General features: G+C 43.4%; 1 protein-coding gene across 1 annotated transcript; it reads left to right on the plus strand.

Annotated features, from left to right (window-relative positions):
* Positions 1 to 2,938: 2,938 nt before the first annotated feature.
* On the plus strand, positions 2,939 to 4,045 carry LOC147963603 (alpha/beta-gliadin-like). Its single transcript, XM_048681449.2, has one exon. The coding sequence runs from the start codon at positions 3,021 to 3,023 to the stop codon at positions 3,879 to 3,881; it is 861 nt and encodes a 286-aa protein (XP_048537406.2). The 5' UTR covers positions 2,939 to 3,020; the 3' UTR covers positions 3,882 to 4,045.
* The last annotated feature ends 22,771 nt before the right edge of the window (positions 4,046 to 26,816 follow it).

The following is a 26,816-nucleotide window of genomic DNA, read 5'->3' on the forward strand; positions in this document are numbered from 1 at the left end:
ATGTTCCCCCCCTCTCTTGTGGAGAATTATTCGATGTAATCTTCTTTTTGCGGTGTGTTTGTTGAGACCGATGAATTGTGGGTTTATGATCAAGTCTATCTATGAATAATATTTCAATCTTCTCTGAATTATTTTATGTATCCTCGGTTATCTTTGCAAGTCTCTTCGAATTATCAGTTTGGTTTGGCCTACTAGATTGATCTTTCTTGAAATGGGAGAAGTGCTTAGCTTTGGGTTCAATCTTGCGGTGTCCTTTCCCAATGACAGTAGGGGCAGCAAGGCACGTATTGTATTGTTGCCATCGAGGACAACAAGATGGGGTTTTCATCATATTGCATGAGTCTATCCCTCTACATCATGTTATCTTGCTTAAGGCGTTAATCTATTTTTAACTTAATACTCTAGATGCACGCTGGATAGCGGTCGATGAGTGGAGTAATAGTAGTAGATGCAGGCAGGAGCGGTCTACTTGTCTCGGACGTGATGCCTATATACATGATGATACCTAGATATTCTCATAACTATGCTCAATTCTGTCAATTGCTCACCAGTAATTTGTTCACCCACTGTAGAATACTTATGCTCTCGAGGGAAGCCACTAGAGAAACCTATGGCCCCCGGGTCTATCTTTATCATATTAATCTCCTACTACTTAGTTATTTCCTTTGCTTTTTACTTTTCCTTTATTTCCTTTGCTTTTTACTTTGCCTTTATTTTACTTTGCATCTTTATCACAAAAATACCAATAAAATTATCTTTATCATATCTATCAAATCTCACTCTCGTAAGTGGTTGTGTAGGGATTGACAACCCCTATTCACGTTGGTTGCGAGGATTTATTTGTTTTGTGCAGGTACGAGGGACTCGCGCGTAGCCTCCTACTGGATTGATACCTTGGTTCTCAAAACCCGAGGGAAATACTTACCCTACTTTGCTGCATCATCCCTTCCTCTTCGGGGAAAACCAACGCAGTGCTCAAGAGGTAGCAAGGGTTCCTTTTTGTCGACGATCCGATGTTTCAACCTTGTTTTCCAGGCGGCCAACGCGTCGCTAAACTTGGGCATGGCGTGTTTGTTTATCTTCTTCATTGCCAGCTCCTTATCTGGATCTTTATTATCCTTTTCATTGCGGTTAGGGAACAAGAATATCTGGTGCAGCTTCTTTAGAAGGGAGGGCCTCATATTATCTATCTTCTGTAGTTTCCCATCGTTGATCGTGGCAGTTGTCCGTACGATGCAACCTATTTGATTGCCGTAGCACGATTGCGCTTCCTCGGGCGCTATTGTCTCAAAAATACCGCTGTCCATCTCCGTGACCACCAGTCTCGTACTCATGAGCTGGTTTGGGCGCCGTGGCCTCTTTGCTTTCGGTTCTAGACCAGCTCCGCTAGTCTCGGCGCCGGTCTCAGTCTCATCGCCGGTCTGCATGTCGGTATCAGTCCCCGATGCGACAGCACAGTTGCTGCAACATGGGTAAGGGAGACCACATCAGTGCGGGGGGGGGGTCTGAAAATTGGGACACACTTTCGCGCATCGCGGGCCGCCTCTCAGACAACTACTGGGGAGGCGGCTGAGTACCTGGGTGCGCGGAGAATCCCCGGGAACTGGGTGACCAACTTCCTTCCCGTGTGGCGCATGGAGACGACGGCGACCCCGGCGAAGAGCAGCTTAGCCGCGAGCTGGACAGCCTCGTCCACCTCCTAAGTTGGGACCTCCCCGCGAGTGTTGCGGGGCCGCCGCTCGGATGGCTTCTGGAAGGCGCTTGTACATGGGCACAGGGTGAATCCCGGCGAGAGCTGGCCATTGGTGCGCGCAAGTAGACGACGACGTCCCCGACGAAGAGCAGCCCGGCCAGCTCGCCTCACTCTCCTTTGAATAGAATTGAAAGATTGAGAAGAAGCAGACTTGAGCCTGCAGGGAAAGGATAAGGTGACGATGAAGTCTCCACTCGTTCGGGGCGACACGCGTACTGAATGTATGAGAAACGTGACGTGGCAGGGACCCCAAGATACTCCCTCCATTTATTTTTAGTCTGCATATAAAGTTTGGTCAAAGTCAAGATTTGTAAATTTTAACTAACTTTATAATAAAAAAATATCAACATTCACAATATGAAATAATTATTACCAGATGCGTCATGAAATGTATTTCCATACTATATAGTTTTGGTATTGTAGATGTTCATATTTTCTTATATAAATGGGAAGTAGAGGCACTCTTCCATATAATGAAGTTTATAATATATGTGCTTATATTGTACTATAATTGTTTGAATAACTTAGCATATGTTCAGATGTATGATATCTGTAATTTAAGCGCTTGAATTTTACATATAAATATTTATTAATAAATATGTACCCCTATAATAGCTAGGCCTTGCAGTTGCACGGGTAGATGACTAGTGATTACAATCTTGTTTGTGTGCAAGTCAAGCTTATCTAGTTTACACGTAACAACTTGTAGAACATGTTTATGCTTGCTAATAACTTCTAGAACACTACAACACTTGACATGTAAAAGGAATTTGACGAGTCATGGCCTACTAACGCAAGTTACATTACTAGTCTTATATCTATCTTAACAGACCACACAAGACTACAAACTAAGTACCGTGACAGCCATGCTTATCTAGTTTATGCGTAACAATTTGCAGAAAATTACAAACTTAGTTTTAGAAAAATAGGCAATCCAGATTAGTGTTTGAGCTGTAAAGTGAATAAGATGAGTCATGCGTGTTATCACACCTTTTTGGTGGTGGAATGATAGTGCAACAACAAGGAACTTTAATGAACAGTCCAAGAATACACTTGTAAGTAGTGCCACCAAACAGAACATACCAAATGATGATTTTGAGAAGCATCCAAGCACTTTCCACACAAACAAACGCCAATTGTGAAAGAGATCATTCCATGACAGCTATAAATAGCCCCGTAGCATGACGATCATCCTTCCTCATCCATCATTCTCATAAGTAGAGCGCATCATTTAAGCCAAGCAAGCTGTGGTCAATACAAATCCACCATGAAGACATTTCTCATCCTTGCCCTCCTTGCTATCGTGGCGACCACCGCCACAACTGCAGTTAGAGTTCCAGTGCCACAATTGCAGCCACAAAATCCATCTCAGCAACAACCACAAGAGCAAGTTCCATTGGTACAACAACAACAATTTCTAGGGCAGCAACAACCATTTCCACCACAACAACCATATCCACAGCCGCAACCATTTCCATCACAACAACCATATCTACAGCTGCAACCATTTCCGCAGCCGCAACTACCATATTCGCAGCCACAACCATTTCGACCACAACAACCATATCCACAACCGCAACCACAGTATTCGCAACCACAACAACCAATTTCACAGCAGCAGCAACAGCAACAACAACAACAACAACAACAACAACAAGAACAACAAATCCTTCAACAAATTTTGCAACAACAACTGATTCCATGCATGGATGTTGTATTGCAGCAACACAACATAGCGCATGGAAGATCACAAGTTTTGCCACAAAGTACTTACCAGCTGTTGCAAGAATTGTGTTGTCAGCACCTATGGCAGATCCCTGAGCAGTCGCAGTGCCAGGCCATCCACAATGTTGTTCATGCTATTATTCTGCATCAACAACAAAAACAACAACAACAACCATCGAGCCAGGTCTCCTTCCAACAGTCTCAGCAACAATATCCATTAGGCCAGGGCTCCTTCCGGCCATCTCAGCAAAACCCACAGGCCCAGGGCTCTGTCCAGCCTCAACAACTGCCCCAGTTCGAGGAAATAAGGAACCTAGCGCTACAGACGCTACCTGCAATGTGCAATGTCTACATCCCTCCATATTGCACCATCGCGCCATTTGGCATCTTCGGTACTAACTGAGAAGAAAATAACTATAGTACTAGATATATGAAACACCGTTTTCTTAGTCCATGGTTTGGTCGTTGTAGCGGTGAAAAAATAATGTGACATGCACTATCATGTAAGAACCCGAACGATACTAGTTCAAACTTGGGAATAAAAGACAAACACAGGTCTTGTCTACATATTTATGTTGCATCTATTTATATATTAAAAGTAATATAAGGTGAACCAGGAGCAAGGTAAATATGCTAGAAAATTCCACGTTAATTAGAAATTACTAGCCCTCGATCTGGTAAATCTTAACAAATAGAATTATCTTGACCGTTAGATTTATGTAACATATATAATGCTCTGGGCCTCCAACGACTGTACGTGACACATCTGAATGCACATATGTTAAAGAAAATATATTTGGTAAATGGTGGGCCTCTTTAAAAAGAGAACTTACGTACATACACCAACTAAGAAAAACACATACATGTAAACGGGAAAAGGATGAGATTTTCTCACGTACGTGTGTTGATGCTTAAAAGTGGCACGATCATAAACAGCATGCCGGGGCAAAAACCTTGCCGGGGTAAAATCTTGCCGGTGTGAAAGCTTGCCGGTGTGAAGGCTTGCCGGCACAGAAAGATCGCCGGTGCTTGCCGGTGTGAAATCTTGCCGGGGGAGAAACCTTGTCAGGGAGGAACCCTTGCCGGAGTACAAACCTTGCCGGAGTGAAACCTTGCCGGTGTGAAAGCTTGCCGGGTAGAAACATTGCCGGTGTGGAAAGCTTACTCGGATGGAAAACTTGCCGGGTTGGAGGCTGTGTTAGTCAATCGAACAAGAAGTTGAAGATGGGCTCAAAAGGTTATTCAGATGATCTCGGAAGGAAAAATGATCTACACGGGTTGTCTTCGTCTCGTCGAAACGATCGATTTTGATATAAAAATCCTTCAAATTCGAGTTCGTATGCAAAAGTTAGAGCAATCGGAGTGCAGCCCTATCACGAGGCGAGATGTGGCGTGCCCCACCAGACACATGTCTGACGGGTAGCGCGAGGAAATAGCCTGTGTTGCGAGACCGATCTGACCCACAAGATGATCTCTGATAAAAAAACCTTCAACATGAAAGTTGTTCGTCTCGTCGAAACGGTCAAGATTGCTTTTGGGCTTGTTTTCATCCGGGATCGTTTACCACCGCAAAAAAGACCCGCAATGTGCAGCCAATTTAAACCGAACAGTTTTGGAAAGTTCGGATAAACCAGTCCGAATTTGACTAGGGTTTTGGACGTGAATTGATGTAATTTTCTTGTAAAGAAAGCCTAGATAAATTCTTTGCTTGTACGGGAAGTCCAGACGCCTCTTATATATGTTGGGGGTGACGGCCGATTGAAACAACACACAATCGAACAAACACATCTACTACTTTTTCGTGTTCATCTACTTTTTATCTCTCCCTTGTATCTTTCTTCTCGTTCTTCGCTAGTTCTTCATGCTGGAGGGCTGCGGATCCACGAGGCTCTAGGGCCGAGCTAGCGAACCGACCTAGGGCAGCCCATAGCCACCGCAATCCCTGACGGGGTCCCTCTCGGGTGCGCGGGGTTTCGGGTCTGCAAAAGCGCCCGCCGACTGTCTTGCGTATCGCGCTGTCGGTCGGGTCTCCTTCGACGTGAGCTGCGGTGCATCACCCCTGGCGTCGAGGGTACATGTGACGTGTTCGTGTGCGAACAACGTGCTCCCTGGCTTCACCCCGTTGAAAAAATATACATCTGGAGGCCACTTTGTTTCCTCATAAAAAAAAACTTATGTTAAAAAGATTGCATGCATCCCAGGGAAAATAATCAAGAAGAAGTCGGACTCTTCCTCACAAAAACAAGGAACGTGTTAAATTGACTTCAAAGAAAAAAGGAACATGTTAAGTTAAAAAGATTGCATGCTCCCTGGCTTCACCCCGTTGACCTAAATTTCCTCTTATTATTATATATCATGGTAATAATCCAAAGGCGACTAATCTGCGCCGGTGCACCGACGCAATCAATTCGGCCGGACACAGCGCGGCCTTTTGATTAGATTGGAAAACAGCAGAGGGGAAAACAAAGCAGCGCCACTGCCAACACTAGCCATGGACGATCGATGTAGCAAAACCTTGAAGAACCGCCGCCGTTCGCCACCCTCGCCGCTGGTGGCCGCCCTCGCCGTCGGTCACCGCCGGTCGCCGCCCTCGCCGCCTGCGTTTCTCATCGGCTTCATGCATGCAACAACATGCACTCGTGGTTGCAGGCTTGCAGGTCCGGCTCCGGGGGACATGGCCGCATCTCCGGTAACGCCGGCCGCCGACCGCAGCACCTGTCGCTGTGGTCGCGGTGTACCTCGCCGTGTGCCCTCCCGAGGCTCTTGCTGGTTCCAATAAAAAATGATACCTGTTGTAGCAAAAAAGTTTATCGCTTCCAGCAAAAAAGCTTACCGCTACAGCCCGCCATCGTCATTGTAGCAAAAATGTTAACCCGATGTAGCTTCTGTGGTTGCCGACTGCAACAAAAAATGACGTGGTTGTAGAAAAACACAAAAGAAAAATGCCGGCCGGCCGCTGTGTATGGTGGTAACAAACCCTATAGCCGGTGGTAGCGAAAAACTTCATAGTTTGCAGCAAAAAAATGTTGTCACCCGTCGTCGAGGTTGCATCATCTTCATAAATTATGTCGCAAAAAAACGTTATCGCCGGTAGTAGCAAATGAAGCCGCCGGTAGTAGCAAAACAAGACACTTGTTCCAGCCAAAAAAAAATCAGCGACAGAACCTTTGGTTGGTTCCAACAAAAAGACTTGTCGGTTGTAACATCCCTCGCCGCCGGATGTAGCATCTCCCGGGGCTGGTTGCAACACTCCATAAAAAAAGTTGTCTATGATCGCATCCATGGCGACTGCTGCACCGTCAGCAACGAGGGGAAGAGGAGGCAATGCAAATCGTTCGAGTCGTAGCTCCACAGGACGCGGCTGCAGCATGGGGAGTCCAAAAATCTGTCACAAGCAACATGCGCCTCGCCATCCTCCTGTGCAGGAGAGAGAAGAAAAAGGAATAAGACGAAGAAGAAAGGAAACGGGAGAAAGAAAAAAGAAACGACTGGTGGTGGGCTGAGGCAATTAGTCAAACCAGGGGTACACGGGGCCGCAGGATACAGCGCAATCGAACGAAGCGCGCGCGTCCGGCCGAAGACTCGACCGGACTGCCGGCTGGAAACGTTTCCCTAATCCAAAGGCTTTGTCTGAATCCCTAATCCCACCATTGCCAGTATGTAGAAACATGTGCTGCTTCAATTCTCCCATAATCACCAATCAATCAACAACACAAAACATACCTCAGTTAAAAAAACTGAACAAGAAAAAGAAAAAAAGAAGAAAGGACAAGATACACGCATGTACACGACAGCCTTGGCTTGAAACACATCAGTAGATACACGCATGTACACGACCTAGGGCAGCCCATAGCCGCCGCAATCCCTGATGGGGTCCCTCCCGGGTGCGCGGGGTTTCGGGTCTGCAAAAGCGCCCGCCGACTGTCTTGCGTATCACGCTGTCGGTCGGGTCTCCTTCGACGTGAGCTGCGGTGCATCACCCCCGGCGTCGAGGGTACACGTGACATGTGTGTGTGCGAACACACTTTTTGGCGACTCCGCTGGGGACGAAGCTTTGAACAGTCTTCAGCCTGTTCTTGCTACGAGGAGAGCGTCATCAAGCGGCTGCAATCTACAACGGTAACATGTATCATCAATCTCCTTGTGTAGATGCAAATAGCCATTATGTTGATGTTGCTAGATCTTTCAATGGACATGTGATGTCGGCCAGCCCTAATGAGCAAAGGCCGACTAGTTATTCCATTGGAGAAACTTGGAATTTACAGAATCGTGACATGCAACTTATGAATCTGAACTTTCGTGCATCGGCAACAACTTTCAATATGCCGGTGAACAACACGATTTGTTCGAGTGATCAATATAGGACACCTCATTTACATGAGGGTATCTCAAAGTTTTATCCATTGGCAGCCGGCTCGCAATATGCGGGTTCATCCCCAAACATGCCGATGAATGGGGGAATCGGCCATGCTTCTGTTAGCTATTTGGCCGGTTATCCTCAAACATCATATACTACACCTCATCAGATTAATTGTTCAGTGGCGTATGAAACTAAATATATTCATAAATCGGCTCACGTTCACGGTCATGGCCGAGTGAATGGAGATACTATAGGAGCATATGTGCCTAATATTGCAGGAGATGAGGTGGCTCTGGCTGCATTAAAATTTTTAGCCCAAAATAAGAAGATTAGTGCTATTTGCCTTGAGAAACACGACAAGGGATTGATTCCTGATTATGAGGCAATAAGAGATAGGGTTTTGAAAGAAGACCAAGTGTTGCCGATTGATCAAATTGTCGAGAGAAAATATTCAACAACGATGCACATGCCTTCACCTATCATTGCAGCATGTTATACACCCCTTGTACAAGCGCAAAATTTCGGCAACATCAATTCATTGCCGAAAGATCCTAAAAGTATTGGGGGGCAAGCCGATCCAAGCAGGGTTGAGTTTAAAGAAAAATATCTAGCCCAAGTGGACAAGATCAAGCCAAAGCTCACAGGGAATAGAGTCAATGAATTTACTACACCTACCCTTGAGGAATTACCAGCAGAATATCGACAGGCCTAAGAAGCACTCAAGAAGAAATGAGGAGAGGGATATTTGCAAGAATATGTCAAGTGCCTTCCTCCATGTAGCAACCATGTTGGCCCTTCTACACTGTTGAGGCAAGAAAAAAAAGAAGCTTTGCAAGCAAACCAGCAAAAAAGGATTCACTCGGTTAATACGGTGGATTCGGTTGAAACCGGATTGAGCAACGGGATGTTCAAGGCCGAGTGCGTAGCATCGTGCCAGCCGATTGCATCGTTCCAGATGAGTGCATCACCAGCTAAAGCCGAGTGCATCAAGCCAACTATTGCCTCGTGTACCAAAATAGAAGATGCAAGCTTGGCTGAGCAAAGGAACGACAAACGCAACAAATTGGTTGTGCTGAATTTTTCTGGATGTAAGGGAGCTTACATGCTACCTTATGAGTTTCGTGCTAAAGATATTGATGAGCATCAAGAACACAGTAATGGCTGAACATAGTTCAGTTAACGATGAACATCAAGACCTAGAAAATGCGGCCGAGCAAAGTTCAACTGACAAAGAGCGTCCGACTGAAATCCACTCGGGCAATCCGACTGAAATATACTCGGGCAATTTGAGTGAAATATACTCGGGCAATCTGAGTGAGGAGGCACCAGATCCAGAAAAAGAGGAAGAGGCGTTGGAGAATTATTCAGAAGTGGAGCAATGTATTGTTCCAGTGGTGCAACCATCTTCTCCTTCCAACGTCTTCACAAAGGTACACCTAGCAGATAGTTTACTCAATTTTCTATTCGGTCAAAATGATATTGTTGATGTACCTATTAGTAAGATTCTAATTAATTTTGAAAGACCAATTGAAATGAGTAAACTTTTTGTTAGGAAGGATCTTGTCACTAATCATGATAGTCAACACATGGTATCGTTCATAGAGGCTAATAGTGACAACTTATCAAAACCAAAGTTGTTCTTGTCATGCCAACTGAACTTTGTATTCATATGGACAACTTTGTTTGTTTCATGCCTGGCTAACATTTGGACTCATATGAGCCGTATATTCTGTAATTATTTTAGTGGCAGAAACATAAAGCCAGGTCCAAAGTCCTTCGAAGCCAATTCAAATGCATCAGGAAAAGAAGATGAATCTTTCCCAATTGATAAAATTGGGGAACAAAAATATGGTTTTACAACAATGCATATGCCTTCACCTAATACTACATCATATTATACAGCCCCTACACAATTGCAAAGTTTCGGCAACACCCATGTGCCATTGCCGAAAGAATCTAAAAGCACTGGGAGACAATCGTATCCAAAGTGGGCTGAAAATGAGAAAAAGATTAAAGCCAATTTCGCCGCTCGCTGCCAGAAACAAAAAGAAACAGAATTGGCTCAAGTGAAAGAAGCATTGCCAATTGGTAGAAGCAATGTAAAGAAAGATGATTCAGAACATGAAAGTACTCCGGTTAAAAAAGCCGAATCAAGAAGTATATATTCTGAATCCATCAAATGCAACGAGGCAAGCATTATTGAGAAAGGGCATGGCAAGCATAGCAAAGCGACCATACTTGATTTTTCTAAAGTTAATGGAACCTACTTCCTGCCCTATGAGTTTCGTGCCAGAGAAATTGATGAACTTCAAGGACAAGAACAAGTAGCCGAACAAAGTTCGGCCGACAAAAATCTTCAATGTAATGATGCACGGAATCAACAAAAAGATGATGAAGAAGCGTTGAGTAGCCATCCAAAGGCGGAGCAAGATATTGTTCAAGTCACACCACCATCATGCTCTCCCAACATATTTGAAGAGGTATGTTTAGCAAGTAATTTACCTATTTTCAGATTTGGTCAGGACTTTATTGTTGATGCATCTATTAGAAAAATCCTCATAAGTAATTTTGAAAGACCAATGAAGAAGGGTAATTTACTTGCTAGCAATAAAGTTGTTATTGAGCATATCGGTCAACCCATTACGTCATTTATAAAGACCGATAGTGACTTATTATTACAGCCAAAGCTTTCCCCGTTGCTTTATCTAAAGTTCATATCTATTTGGGTAGCTTTGCTTATTTCATACCTGGCTTACACCTGGTCTCAATTGAGACATGTGTGTTCTAACTATTTTCGTTTTAGAAATTTAAAGCCAAGATTAAATTCTGTTGAGAAAACCGATGCTAGTATAATATCTTACCCAAAGACATCGGTGATAGAGTGCAAAACACAATGCATAGCCGAATGGTGTGATGCAAAATCTGAACCATTCGTTTGCTTAATTCCAAAGCCGTTCTCACAGCAAGATCGGCTAGAAAACAAGAAGTATACCTTCAATTCAAGCATGTGTGTTCAAATATTTGATTTGTTGCTGAAAAATAATTACATTACAATTCTTGATCACCATGTTAAGCCATCAATCCAAGGACGAATGTATTGTAAGTTGCATGATTCGTCCAAGCATAATTTTGAGGATTGCAACATGTTTCGTCAAATAGTTAAATTGGCCATTGAAAAAGGACAATTGATGTTTGTTGAAACACCAAGAGATGACCAGTCTATTCCGATTGGTCCCGATGGCAAAAAGTTTTTGCATCGGCTGCTTCAAGCCGATCCATTGAAAGAGAAGGTAAAAACTACAGGTGATGGGATCAAGCTTTCAAGTAAAGAAGTTGTTGAAGAGCATAATGAACATAATCTTGAGGGTGAGAATTCCATCGAAGCTACAATGGAGACGCCAAGGACTGGGGGGCAGCAAGCAAATCCAACGATCGATGAAAGCAAACCAAAAGAAAACAAAGGCCGAAATAAAGCGCAAGTGTAAAAGATCAAAAATCACCTTTGCTGAACTATTGGAGAAATATCAAAAGAAGAGTGAAGAGAGGAATGCTTATCGGCCCAATCATGCAAAGAAACCAAAATCACCCCCAAGGCGCAAATATGAGGATCGGTATTGGCAAAGTGAGAGTTTCAATGCAACATATTCATATCCTTATTCTGGGCCGCCAATGCCAATGCCGTGGACGCCTCCCTATGCTCATGTAGATCCATGTTCATCATGGGACAGGTATGATACAAGGGCACATTCTCCATCTTATTTTAGACCATCTCACCAATATTATGCAGCTCCGAGAAGATCAACATTTGAACAGTCACATGTTAAAGACCGTTTCAATTATAAGGAATCGGTCCGGACACCATGGATGAAAAAAGAGGTGGTCAAGCAAGTCTACCGCGTGAAAAGAGATGGTCGTAAGTGTGCTACTTCATATTTGATCTCAAATAATAAAGAGCCAATTAAAGTGTTGACATTGGCTACAAAAGGCAATGAGACGAAGCAACCAATTATTGAGAGTCAAAGTGCCAAATCTGAAGAAAAGAAGTTGAGAGTGCACAAGGTTAAAAAGGAATTGCCATTGGTCAGAACAGAATCACAGCCGAGATGCCCACTCGTCTTATCGTATTGGCAAAAGAGGGAATTACACAAACTTAGTGCACAAGAACTTGAAGAAAGGAACATGGCATGGGTTCCCAAAGGAAGTGCTCAAAATAAGAATTATGTGCATGCCTCCATTACAAGAAGTGCGGCAAAAGTGAAGAAGGAAAAGAGTAAAAACTATGAAGGACCAAGCCGAAGGATTCAACATCTTTGGTCTACACATTATCCATATTCTTCAACTATGCCGTTAACGCCTATGCCATGGAATTTGTCATCAGGTATGATTGGTAACCCTCAATGGGCTTATTTTAATCCATGGATGCAATATAATTTCTTACGTCATGAAAGGGTATTACCAAGTCACTATACATTTGATTAGCTACAAGTTTGTTGCTGATCCAAAGGGCCGAAATACTTGATTTGTCATTTCATTTGTTTATTTCGGCTATATGTGCTTTGAATGAAGTTTACATGGTAATGGCCGATGATATTTATCTATCGTCCTAAGAGTATGTCAATGCATGGCCAGTGTAGTATTCTAATATCGTCCTTAGTTTGATTGGAGAGCAAGACAAGGTACCTGCTCATGAAAATTTATATGTATGCCTATATTATGATTGAATGGAGTTGAGACATCATGACCGATTCATAGCTGTAGAATTGGTTGGTGGGCTTATACTTTGTTTGGATATGATTTGGCTTATGCATCTTTGAGATCTATAAGAGGCCAAATCATAGTTGATTTTGTTACTGAACATCGGATTAGTGTCATGCATAATATTAATATTAGCCTTGTCTCTCTAGTACTATGGAGATTATGTTTTCATGGTTCAATTCATAGCAATGGCCAAAGTGTTGGTGTTGTTTATATATTTCTTTATGGTACTATTTTTTGAAGCCTCGTGCCGCTTAGAATATTTTTATGCACGATTAATCAAGGCCGAATATGCATTGTTATTCGGATTGACTCTTTTACTTGCTATAGGTGTTATACATATCGAGGCTTTTGGTGATTCGTTATGAGTAGTGCAACAAATATCCAAGGATTATCAATGTGTTTTGACGAATCACTTATAGTTTATCTTGGGTTATGTCTACATGAAGAATTTACCTTGGGTTGCATTAAAATTGTTCATATATTTAGACATGACAATTGGAGAGAGTTGGCATTGCAAGCATCCGGCTACCATGTCCATCATGTTGTATTGCATTTCTCTCAATAGCCGATGCTTAGTCTTGTCAACATAGGTAAGGCCGAACCGAAGTCCAGAACTTCGGCCACTAATGAAATTTTTATGCAAGCGAAAGTAAGGATTGGAGAAAGTTTATTGTTGATTGTCTACAAAATCCTAGCAAAAGGGTGAACAATACGGTTCGGAGGATGACATTGAGATACATATCTATGGAACTTTATCACCAGATTGTTAATGAAGCTGAGAAGGTTTCACCCAAGTTTGCATCAGAAAGTTCACACAAGACTTGGCCGATATATACTTATCGTCCTAAGAACATATAAATGGCCGATGGAGTGTTGACATCGTCCTTAGAACAAACTTAGTACAAGTATTTTTCGGCACGCTAGCTTTACCGAAAAACAGGGGGGCATGTGTTGACGCTCAAAAGTGGCACGATCATAAAGCAGCATGGCGGGGCAAAAACCTTGCCGGGATAAAATCTTGCCTGTGTGAAAGATTGCCGGTGTGAAGGCTTGCCGGCGTGGAAAGCTTGCCGGCACAGAAAGATCGCCGGTGCTTGCCAGTGTGAAATCTTGCCGGTCAGGAAGGAACCCTTGCCGGAGTACAAACCTTGGCGGAGTGAAACCTTGCCGGTGTGAAAGCTTGCCGGGTAGAAACATTGCCGGTGTGGAAAGCATACTCGGATGGAAAACTTGCTGGGTTGGAGGCTGTGATAGTCAATCGAACGAGAAGTTGAAGATGGTCTCAAAAGGTTATTCAGATGATCTCGGATGGAAAAATGATCTACACGGGTTGTCTTCGTCTCGTCGAAACGATCGATTTTGATATAAAAATCATTCAAATTCGAGTTCGTATGCAAAAGTTAGAGCAATCGGAGTGCAGCCCTGTCAAGAGGCGAGATGTGGCATGCCCCACCAGACACATGTCAGATGGGTAGCGCGAGGAAATAGCCTGTGTTGCGAGACCGATCTGACCCTCAAGATGATCTCTGATAAAAAAACCTTCAACATGAAAGTTGTTCGTCTCGTCGAAACGGTCAAGATTGCTTTTGGGCTTGTTTTCATCCGGGATAGTTTACCACCGCAAAAAAGACCCGCAATGTGCAGCCAGTTTAAACCGAACAGTTTTGGAAAGTTCGGATAAACCAGTCCGAATTTGACTAGGGTTTTGGACGTGAATTGATGTAATTTTCTTGTAAGGAAAGCCTAGATAAATTCTTTGCTTGTACGGGAAGTCCAGCCGCCTCTTATATATGTTGGGGGTGACGGCCGATTGAAACAACACACAATCGAACAAACACATCTACTACTTTTTCGTGTTCATCTACTTTTTATCTCTCCCTTGTATCTTTCTTCTCGTTCTTCGCTAGTTCTTCATGCTGGAGGGCTGCGGATCCATGAGGCTCTAGGGCCGAGCTAGCGAATCGACCTAGGGCAGCCCATAGCCGCCGCAATCCCTGACGGGGTCCCTCTCGGGTGCGCGGGGTTTCGGGTCTGCAAAAGCGCCCGCCGACTGTCTTGCGTATCGCGCTGTCGGTCAGGTCTCCTTCGACGTGAGCTGCGATGCATCACCCCCGGCGTCGAGGGTACATGTGACGTATTCGTGTGCGAACAACGTGCTCCCTGGCTCCACCCCGTTGAAGAAATATACATCTGGAGGGCACCGCCGGTCGGTCACCGCCGGTCGCCGCCCTCGCCGCCTGCGTTTTTCATCGGCTTCATGCATGCAACAACATGCACTCGTGGTTGCAGGCTTGCAGCTCCGGCTCCGGGGGACATGGCCGCATCTCCGGTAACGCCGGCCGCCGACCGCAGCACCTGTCGTTGTGGTCGCGTTGTACCTCGCCGTGTGCCCTCCCGAGGCTCTTGCTGGTTCCAACAAAAAACGATACCTGTTGTAGCAAAAAGGTTTATCGCTTCCAGCAAGAAAGCTTACCGCTACAGCCCGCCATCGTCATTGTAGCAAAAATGTTAACCCGATGTAGCTTCTGTGGTTGCCGACTGCAACAAAAAATGACGTGGTTGTAGCAAAACACAAAAGAAAAATGCCGGCCGGCCGCTGTGTATGGTGGTAACAAACCCTATAGCTGGTGGTAGCGAAAAACTTCATAGTTTGCAGCAAAAAAATGTTGTCACCCGTCGTCGAGGTTGCATCATCTTCATGAATTATGTCGCAAAAAAACGTTGTCGCCGGTAGTAGCAAATGAAGCCGCCGGTAGTAGCAAAACAAGACACTGGTTCCAGCCAAAAAAAAAATCAGCGACAGAACCTTTGGTTGGTTCCAAGAAAAAAACTTGTCGGTTGTAACATCCCTCGCAGCCGGATGTAGCATCTCCCGGGGCTGGTTGCAACACTCCATGAAAAAAAGTTGTCTATGAGCGCATCCATGGCGACTGCTGCACCGTCAGCAACGAAGGGAAGAGGAGGCAATGAAAATCGTTCGAGTCGTAGCTCCACAGGACGCGGCTGCAGCATGGGGAGTCCAAAAATCTGTCACAAGCAACATGCGCCTCGCCATCCTCCTGCGCAGGAGAGAGAAGAAAAAGGAATAAGAGGAAGAAGAAAGGAAACGGGAGAAAGAAAAAAGAAACGATTGGTGGTGGGCTGAAGCAATTAGTCAAACGAGGGGCACGCGGGGCCGCAGGATACAGCGCAATCGAACGAAGCGCGCGCGTCCGGCCGAAGACTCGGCCGGACTCCCGGCTGGAAACGTTTCCCTAATCCAAAGGCTTTGTCTGGATGACAACTCGTCTGGGTTACCGGCTAACTAGAAAAAAGATAAATATGCTAGAGAATTCCATAATAATTAGAAATATCTAGGCTTTAATTATGTAAATCAGAAAATCACAACCGTTGGATTTACTTTAAAGGTAAATTTCTCTAAATTCCCACCATTGCCAGTATGTAGAAACATGTGCTGCTTCAATTCTCCCATAATCACCAATCAATCAACAACACAAAACATACCTCAGTTAAAAAAACTGAACAATAAAAAGAAAAAAAGAAGAAAGGACAAGATACACGCATGTACACGACAGCCTTGGCTTGAAACACATCAGTAGATCAAGTGTCCGCCTCCCTTACACAGAATAAATTCTAGGGAAGAAAATAATAGTGCAACCTAACGTTATACGTACTATTCTATCCTCACGTCCCATGAGGTTTACTAGCCTACCGCCGCCGCATCATGCCATCCTCTCCTTTCAGCTCCCATGCTCTCCAGCACCCTCCTTGCCGCGCCACTACTCGCCTAGGGATATTGCTGCTCAGACCGTGGAGCTTAACCTGCTTCTTCTTCAGCAAATATGGAACTGCTTTAGGATCCTTCTCACATCAGCACGTATGGGCCTCATTATACTGCAGCTCCTGGACCTCCTACAATTGTTTGGCTATGGCCAGTTGATCGATGTGCTGACGTCCAGGTCTGTTTGCTGGCACATATGCTTTGGAAATAGGCCACTATGTTTGTACTTCAAAATTGTTTCTGTATTCTTGAGTGGTACATCCTTTTAAGCGCCAGTTTTTTATGTTAATTCATGCTGACAACACTTAACCTAGCCTTTCATGTTCACGTACTAAATACATAGGAAAATTTGTCATGTTCTACGATCGCACCATCCCACCCTTCTCTCTTGGTATGGGCACCAATTGAGGGATTGATAAAACTGAAACGAAGACGTCACAGGGCTGGAAGTACCGCTAGCCTGGTTTGCACTGCAACCTACCCAACGCCATCAGAAACTAGCAACTGAGGCAGGTGTTGATCGATTCTCTCAAATTGCTCTCATGTAAGTACTACCCCTTGCATGTGCGTACATACCTTTGTTCCATTCTCAAACAGATAGAACATGTATGATCGGTGCATGGCTATTTTTCATCACATGTCATCCAGATAACAAGCATGAAAGGACTACATTGGAGATTAAAAAATATTGGTTCCTGGCGAGAGTACCACTACCTATGGACTTGTCTCCATAGAATTTGTTCCCAAGATGTTATTTTAATTAACCTCTTTAGCTTTCTTCCATTGCAAACGGTGATGTGCATCATGGTATATACGTGACCATCTTGCATATGTTAACACAAGAGGCTCAGACGGAGGTGCTGGATTCTGGACGAGGGAATATGAAGCAGGAGTGAGCGAAGAGTAAATAATGGTGGGAGTACTGATTGGTGTTATGAAGAAAAATGCCATCCAAAGATTGATTAGTGTCATGGAAGATTAATTTCTGAATGCGAATATATATGTTACATTGGTTTGGATCTTTTTGAGATAATTGCACCTAAATTAGGTTCTTTCTTATTTCATATGTATACCTTATTTCAGTAAAAGTTCACAACGAACTTAGTAGGACAAATATAATTTTGTTTGTTCTTTCTGTTGTCCGCCACCAAAGCTCAGTTTGAACTCTCTAGAAATGGACAATGATTTATGCATTCTACATCTTCTTGATTGATTAGTCATGACAAGGAAATAAAAGGATTGATTGATATAGCATAACTTTGGAACGATCTGTTCGTAGAGGTTACTACAAATTAGAGTAGTGTCAGTTGGAATTTTGCTAATAGGCCTTTGGCCCAAAGCCCAACTAAAATTCTGAAATTCTCTTGGCTCATTCATGCACACATGTGAGTGGAGTGAGTGAGACTAAAGTTTAGTCCCACCCCGGAAGTTGAGAGAGTGTTGCACCTCTTTATAAGGTGAGCTCTTCTACCACTTGTATGAGCATGGGAAGAGGAGACCTACACGCGCGCTCCTCCTCCTCGCTCGCCATGCCTCGTAACGATGCGCCGCGCCGCGCCGCGCCGTGGGTTGCGGGATTGAGCCGAGCTGAGGACGTTGTCTATATTTTTGCTTCTCGGGAAAAATTAATGGACACGCTAATTACTGAACCGTTTCCGATTCTTTTGGATCGTGACGACTCGGACGTGGGGTTTACTCCCACGACCTACCCGGCCCGCACTATATAGTCAGGCAGACGTGTACCCTAGCCGCCACCCCTTCATATGGTTTGTCACCACCGTTACAGATCATTGCGCCGCCAAGCAAGTTTTCTCCATCCCTCCTTTCGGCGTGCACCGGGAGAAGGGACAGCAGGCCTCCGGAACACCGCCTATCGTGATCCTGTACGGGAGAGGGGCAATCAGGTTTTTGGGGAGCGCACTCGCACGACTGCTGGCAGCGACAACTTCGCGAACGACGACTTCTTCCCCGACCTCGGCAACCTCATCCTCGACGACATGGGCGACAATGTCAACGCCGGCGGTGCTACACCCACTGCACTGTATGTTATTCTATCCTTCTTGTTCGAGATCGTGGTAGAATTCATGATTCTAGTATGTGCCCTAGATGTGATCTGTTCATCTACTATGCTAGTTCGCATGATTAGTTTAATCTCTGCTATTGCTGTCATGATCTATTTCCTATTTATTCGGATTAAATCTCGTAGTAATTTTCTCATTTTTCCAACAATCCAAAAACCTGATTATAGGCAATTTACTCCGAGTGGTTTTGATGCGCATCTGAAAGCCGCCTGCCTTTAAGGGGGCGCAATATAAGAGGTGGCGCACGAGAGCAGTCTACTGGTTTCAGATCATGGGCTGCTATGACGCCACCAAGGGCAAGCCTGAGGGCGGTCTTAATCCAGCACCGCTGGAAGCTTTCAAGAAGATCGATACCCTCTTTAAAGGCACTCTTCTGAGTGTTCTTGATGACTCCATTGTGGATTCGTATATATCGTTTGACAACGGCAAGAACATGTGGGCTGCGCTCGAGGCCAAGTTTGGTGCCTCGGACGCCGGCAGCGAGTTGTACGTCATGGAGCAATGATGACTGATGAGCGCCCTGTTGTACAGCAGGCTCATGAGATACAGTCGCTCGGAAAAGAACTTGAGTACTTCAAGTGTGTGTGGCCGAACAAATTTGTTGCCGGAGGCATCATTGCCAAGCTTCCACCTTCGTGGAACAATTTTGCTACTTCCCTGAAACACAAGAGACAGGAGTTTTTCGTTGCAGATCTCATTGGTACTCTTGATGTTGAAGAGAAGGCGAGAGCAAAGGATACACGTGCTCGAGATGCTGAGGGAGGTTCTAGTGCCCACATGGTACAGAAGAAGAACTTCCAGCCCAACAAGTTCAAAAACAACAAGAACAAAACTCAGGGCAAAGGCAAGTTTGATACAAAGAACAAGCCATCACATTCTACCAACTTCAAGAAGAATTCTCATAAGAAGGGGAAGGGACTTTGCCATGTCTATGGTGATCCTAATCACTGGGCTCCGAAGTGTCCTAACCGCTTTGAGGAGCGCAAACATGAGAAGAGCGGCAAGTCCGCTAATATTGTCATCGGTGATACTGATATGAAGGAATCAGGGTACGGTATTTTTCCTACCATCCTTTCAGTATTCCAAACCCCTGATTGGTTTGACACTGGTGCCAATGTACATGTTTGTGCTGATGCCTCCATGTGTTCTTCTTACCAGGCCACTGGGACTTCTCCCGTGCTGATGGGGAACGGGTCACATGCCATCGTTCGAGGTGTTGGTACGGTCGATCTGAAGTTTACTTCGGGGAAGAACGTGCGTCTGAAGAACGTTCATCATGTTCCGTCCATCAATAAAAATCTCGTTAGCGGTTCCCGTTTATGTCGAGATGGTTTTAAGTTGGTTTTCGAATCCACTAAAGTTGTAATTTCTAAGTATGGACAATTTGTTGGAAAAGGCTATGAGAGCGGAGGCTAGTTTCGCCTGTCTTTGTCAGATATTTTCACTAAAGTTATTAATAATGTTTGCCACAACAATGAGTCTGATATTTGGCATTCATGACTTTGTCACATTAACTTTGGTTGCATGACGCGGCTAGCCAATATGAATTTAATTCCGAAAATCTCTACTGTCAAAGGCTCTAAGTGCCAAGTATGTGTGCAAGCTAGCTAAGCAACCCCGCAAGTCCCATAAGACTGTAGAGGCAAGAGACTTGGCGCCACTAGAGCTTATACATTCTGATATTTGTGAGATGAATGGCGTGTTGACAAAAGGTGGAAAGAGTTACTTCATGACGTTGATTGATGACTCCACTAGATATTGTTATGTGTATCTTATGAAATCAAAAGATGAGGCTTTGACTTTCTTCAAAAACTATAAAGCTGAGGCAGAGAACCAACTTGATTGAAAAATTAAACGGCTTAGGTCCGATCATGGTGGAGTGTATTTTTCCAATGAATTTGATCTGTTTTGTGCGGGACATGGTATAATCCATGAGAGGACGCCTCCCTACTCACCCCAGTCAAATGGGTTAGCCAAAAGAAAGAACCGAACTCTAACTGATATGGTTAACACCATGTTAGACACTTCAGGTCTATCCAAGGAATGGTGGGGGGAGGCGCTAATAACTGCGTGTCATGTCCTAAACCGAGTTCCCACATAGCATAAGACCATGACTCCATTTGAGGAATGTGAAAGTAAAAGGTTGAAACTCTCTTACCTACGTACTTGGGGTTGTTTGGCGAAAGTCAATATACCAATTCCCAAGAAGCGCAAGCTTGGACCAAAAACCGTGGATTGTGTTCTTCTGGGCTATGATTTTCATAGCATCGGCTATAGATTTTTGATAATAAAATCTGAGGTATCCGACATGCATGTTGGTACGATTATGGAGTCGAATGATGCAACTTTCTTTGAGAACATATTTCCTATGAAGGATATGTCGAGTTCATCAAATCAGGAGACACCTACTCCATCTAGTGAGGAATTCACTGTAATTCCTGAACCCACTATTGCGATGGAACACGTTGAGAATCCTGTTGAGGGTGACAATGGAACTCCTCTAAGGAGTAAGAGACATAGGACTACAAAGTCCTTTGGTGATGATTTCATTGTGTACCTCGTGGATGACACACCCAGGACTATTTCAGAAGCCTATGCATCTCTTGATGCTAACTACTGGAAGGATGCTCTACGTAGCGAGATGGATTCCATCATAGGTAACGGAACCTGGGAGATCAATGACCGTCCTTATGGGTGCAAACCTGTAGGATGTAAGTGGGTGTTCAAGAAGAAGCTTAGACCTGATGGTACAATTGAAAAGTACAAGGCACGGCTTGTGGCCAAGGGTTATACCCAGAAAGAAGGTGAAGACTTCTTTGATACTTACTCACCCGTGGCTAGACTGACCACAATTCGGGTGCTACTATCACTTGCTGCCTCACATGGTCTTCTCGTTCATTAAATGGACGTTAAGAAAGCTTTCCTCAATGGAGAGTTGAAGGAAGAAATTTACATGGATCAGCCAGATGGTTTTGTAGTACCTAGTTAGGAAGGAAAGGTGTGCAAGCTATTAAAGTCTTTCTATGGCCTTAAACAAGCTCCTAAAGAGTGGCATGAGTAGTTTGAAAGAACATTAACTGCTGCCGGCTTTGTAGTAAACGATGGTGACAAGTTCGTATACTATCGCTATGGTGGGGCGAAGGAGTTATTCTTTGTCTGTATGTCGACAACATATTGATCCTTGGAACCAAACTTGATTTAATCAAGGAGGTTAAGGATTTCTTATCTCGCTGTTTTGAGATGAAGGATCTAGGAGTAGCTGATGTTATCTTAAACATCAAGCTGTTGAGAGATGAGAATGGTGGGATCACACTGCTTCAGTCTCACTATGTGGAAAAGGTCTTGAGTCGTTTTGGGTATAGCGACTACACACCTTCTCCAACTCCATATGATGCTAGTGTGTTGCATCGAAAGAATCGACGGATTGCTAGAGATCAACTGAGGTATTCTCATATTATTGGATCGCTTATGTATTTGACGAGTGCCACGAGGCCTAACATCTCGTTTGCTGTTAGCAAGTTGAGTCGGTTTGTGTCAAAACCGGGAGATGATCGTTGGCATGCGCTTGAGAGAGTTATGCGCTATTTGAAAGGCACCGCGAGTTATGGGATTCACTACACCGGGTATCCAAGTGTACTAGAGGGTTATAGTGACTCAAACTGGATATCTGATGCTAATGAGATTAAGGCCACAAGTGGTTATGTTTTTACACTTGGTGGTGGCGCTGTTTCTTGGAAGTCCTGCAAACAGACCATCTTAACGAGGTCAACTATGGAAACAGAACTCACAGCATTAGAAACTGCCACTATTGAAGCAGAGTGGCTTCGTGAGCTCTTGATGGACTTACCTATGGTTGAAAAACCAATACCCCCTATCCTGATGAACTATGATAATCAAACTGTGATCGTCAAGATAAACAGTTCTAAGGACAATATGAAGTCCTCAAGGCATGTGAAGAGGAGACTGAAATCTGTCAGAAAATTGAGGAACTCTGGATTTATTACGTTGGATTATATCGAAACGTCGAAAAATTTGGCAGATCCCTTCACAAAGTTTCTATCACGTAATGTGATAGATAATGCATCGATGGAGATGGGTCTGAGACCCACTCAGCATGAGTTGTCCATAGTGGTAACCCACTCTATGTGATCGGAGATCCCGTGAAGTAGAAGTGGGGGACAAGTTGTTGGTCAGCTGGGAGGAGAGTATCCCTATATTACCTATCCCACTCCATGAAGATGCAATACTCTCCTAATCTGCATGGCAGGTTGATACTTATCTTAATGTGTTCCAAGTGGCTTATTTGGGTAAGCAGAGATGTTGTCCTGCAGAACATCTTCTGAGGAACACACCTATATGAATTTGACTATTAACGTCGTAGTCTGTGAGAATTGGGTGTTCTCTAATAAATTCATGAAAAGGCCCTGAAGTATGACGTATACGCTCCGCCCGCGGGGAAGCCTTGCGGCAGCCCAGTATCGGTCAAGAATTTGTGTGAAACTAGTCTCGCAGAAAATTTGTAGTTCAAGGCATAGTCCAAATGGAATATCAAATGGAGTCCAAACGGAATGAAACCTTCGGGAACGTGATTTTCTCAACGAACATGACCCAGGAGACTTGGACCCTACATCAAGACACAAAAGAGGAGGCCACGAGGTAGGGGGGCGCGCCTACCCCCCCCCCAGGCGCGCCCTCCACCCTCGTGGGGCCCCTGTTGCTCCACCGACGTACTCCTTCCTCCTATATATACCTACGTACCCCCAAACGATCAGATATGGAGCCAAAACCCTAATTCCACCGCCGCAACTTTCTGTATCCACGAGATCCCATCTTGGCGCCTGTTCCGGAGCTCCGCCGGAGGGGGCATCGATCACGGAGGGCTTCTACATCAACATCATAGCCTCTCCGATGAAGTGTGAGTAGTTGAACTCATACCTACGGGTCCATAGTTATTACCTAGATGGCTTCTTCTCTCTTTTTGGATCTCAATACAATGTTCTCCCCCTCTCTTGTGGAGAACTATTCAATGTAATCTTCTTTTTGCGGTTTGTTTATTGAGACCGATGAATTGTGGGTTTATGATCAAGTCTATCTACGAATAATATTTGAATCTTCTCTGAATTTTTTTATGTATGATTGTTTATCTTTGCAAGTCTCTTCGAATTATCAGTTTGGTTTGGCCTACTAGATTAATCTTTCTTACAATGGGAGAAGTGCTTAGCTTTGGGTTCAATCTTGCGGTGTCCTTTCCCAGTGACAGTAGGGGCAGCAAGGCATGTATTGTATTGTTGCCATCGAGGACAACAAGATGGGGTTTTCATCATATTGCATGAGTCCATCCCTCTACATCATGTTATCTTGCTTAAGGCGTTAATCTGTTTTTAACTTAATACTCTAGATGCATGCTGGATAGCGGTCGATGAGTGGAGTAATAGTAGTAGATGCAGGCAGGAGTCGGTCTACTTGTCTCGGACGTGATGCCTATATACATGATCATACCTAGATATTCTCATAAATATGCTCAATTCTGTCAATTGCTCAACAGTAATTTGTTCACCCACCATAGAATAATTATGCTCTCGAGACAAGCTACTAGTGAAACCTATGGCCCTCGGGTCTATCTTTATCATATTAATCTCCTACTACTTAGTTATTTCCTTTGATTTTTCCTTTGCCTTTATTTTACTTTTCATCTTTATCACAAAAATACCAAACATATTATCTTTATCATATCTATCAGATCTCACTCTCGTAAGTGGCATCTCACTCTCGTAAGTGGCCGTGTAGGGATTGACAACCCCTATTCATGTTGGTTGCGAGGATTTATTTGTTTTGTGCAAGTACGAGGGACTCGCGCGTAGCCTCCTACTGGATTGATACCTTGGTTCTCAAAAACTGAGGGAAATACTTACGCTACTTTGCTGCATCATCCCTTCCTCTTCGGGGAAAACCAATGCAGTGCTCAAGAGGTAGCAAGAAGGATTTCTGGTGCTGTTGCCTGGGAGGTCTACGCAAAAGTCAACATACCAAGTACCCATCACATACCCTTATCTCCCGCATTACATTATTTGCCATTTTCCTCTCATTTTCACCTCCCCCACTTCACCCTTGCCGTTTTATTCGCCCTCTCTCTCTATCCTCCCTCTCTTTCTCTATTCACCTCTTTTTTCCCGCTTGCTTTCTGTTTGCTTGTGTTTTAGTTGCTTGCTTGTCACGATGGCTCAAGATAATACTAAATTATGTGACTTCACGATGGCTAAAGCTTGCTTTTCGTCTTTGCCTAAAAATAGTATTGATTCATGGAATAAGTGCAAAGATGCTTTTGTCTCTAAGTATTTTCCTCCTGCTAAGATCATCTCTCTTAGAAACGATATTATGAATTTTAAGCAACTTGATCATGAACATGTTGCAGAAGCTTGGGAGAGAATGAAACTAATGGTACATAATTGCCCTACCCATGGTTTAAATTTGTGGATGATTATACAAAAATTTTATGCCGGATTGAATTTTGCTTCTAGAAATATTTTAGATTTGGCCGCGAGAGGCACTTTTATGGAAATCACTTTAGGAGAAGCTACTAAACTCATAGATAATATTATGGTTAATTATGCTCAACGGCATACTGAAAGATCTACTAATAAAAAGGTGAATGCGATAGAAGAAATTAATGTTTTGAGTGGAATGATGGATGAATTTATGAAATTATTTGCTAATAAGAGTGTTTCTTCTAATCCTAATGATATGCCCTTGTCTAGTTTGATTCAGAATAATAATGAATCTATGGATGTGGATTTTGTTGGTAGGAACAATTTTGGTAACAACGCGTATAGAGGAAATTTCAACCCTAGGCCTTATCCTAGTAATCTCTCTAATAATTTTGGTAATTCCTACAACAATTATTATGGAAATTATAATAAGATGCCCTCTGATTTTGAATCTAATATTAAAGAATTTATTACTTCGCAAAAGAATTTCAATGCTTTGATTGAAGAAAAATTGCTTAAGATTGATGATTTGGCTAGGAACGTTGATAGAATTACTCTTGATGTTGATTCTTTGAAACTTAGATCTATTCCACCTAAGCATGATGTCAATGAGTCTCTCAAATCCATGAGAATTTCCATTGATGAGTGCAAAGAAAGAACCGCTAGGATGCGTGCTAAGAAAGATGCCTTTATAATAGCGTGTTCTTCTAGTTCCTATGAAAATAATGATGAAGATCTAAAAGTTATTGATGTGTTCCCTATTAAATATTTGTTTTGCAATATGAATCTTGATAGTGATGTGACTGAATATGATCCACCTTTACCTAGAAGGCGTTCCAAGAATTCAGAATTTGTTGATCTTGATGCTAAAATTGATAAAGGATGGATTGAAGAAATTAAAACCCTAGATGTTGCTAAACCCACTATTATGGATTTCAAGGACTTTAACTATGAAAATTGCTCTTTGATTGATTGTATATCCTAGTTACAATCCGTTCTAAATTCTCCTCATGCTTATAGTCAAAATAAATCGTTTACTAAGCATATCATTGATGCCTTGATGCAATCTTATGAAGAAAAACTTGAATTGGAAGTTGCTTTCCCTAGAAAGCTTTATGATGAGTAGGAACCAACTATTAAAATTAAAATTTAATATCATGAATGCTATGCTTTATGTGATTTGGGTGCTAGTGTTTCCACGATTCCAAAGACTTTGTGTGATTTGTTAGGTTTCTGTGATTTTGATGATTGCTCTTTAAACTTGCGCCTTGCGGATTCCACTATTAAGAAACCTATGGGATGAATTAATGATGTTCTTATTGATGCAAATAGGAATTATGTGCCTGTAGATTTTATTGTTCTTGACATAGGTTGCAATCTTTCATGTCCTATTATTCTTGGTAGACCTTTCCTTAGAACGATTGGTGCAATTATTGATATGAAGGAAGGAAATATTAGATTCCAATTTCCATTGAGGAAAGGCATGGAACACTTTACTAGAAAGTAAATTAAATTACCTTATGAATCTATTATGATAGCCACTTATGGATTGCCTACAAAGATGGCAATACCTAGATCTATCCTTGCTTGTTATGCCTAGCTAGGGGCGTTAAACGATAGCGCTTGTTGGGAGGCAACCCAATTTTGTTTTTATTCATTGATTTTTGCTCCTGTTTAGTAATAAATAATTTATCTAGCCTCTGTTTTGGTTGTGTTCTTTGTGTTTAATTAGTGTTTGTGCGAAGTAGAACCGTTAGGAAGACTTGGGAAAAGTCTTGTTACACTTGCTGTAAAAAACAGAAACTTCAGCGCTCACGAGAACTGCTGCCATTTTTATTTGGAAAGTGATATTTAGTTAATTATTTCTGCATAT

The sequence above is a fragment of the Triticum urartu genome, chromosome 6A (assembly GCF_056163025.1).
Source record: "Triticum urartu cultivar PI428250 chromosome 6A, HENAU_Tu73, whole genome shotgun sequence".
Lineage (NCBI taxonomy): Eukaryota > Viridiplantae > Streptophyta > Magnoliopsida > Poales > Poaceae > Triticum > Triticum urartu.

What these genes read in the sequence shown, in the direction of transcription:
- LOC147963603 (XM_048681449.2), top strand. Translation starts at nt 3,021, where the DNA reads ATGAAGACATTTCTCATCCTTGCCCTCCTTGCTATCGTGGCGACCACC.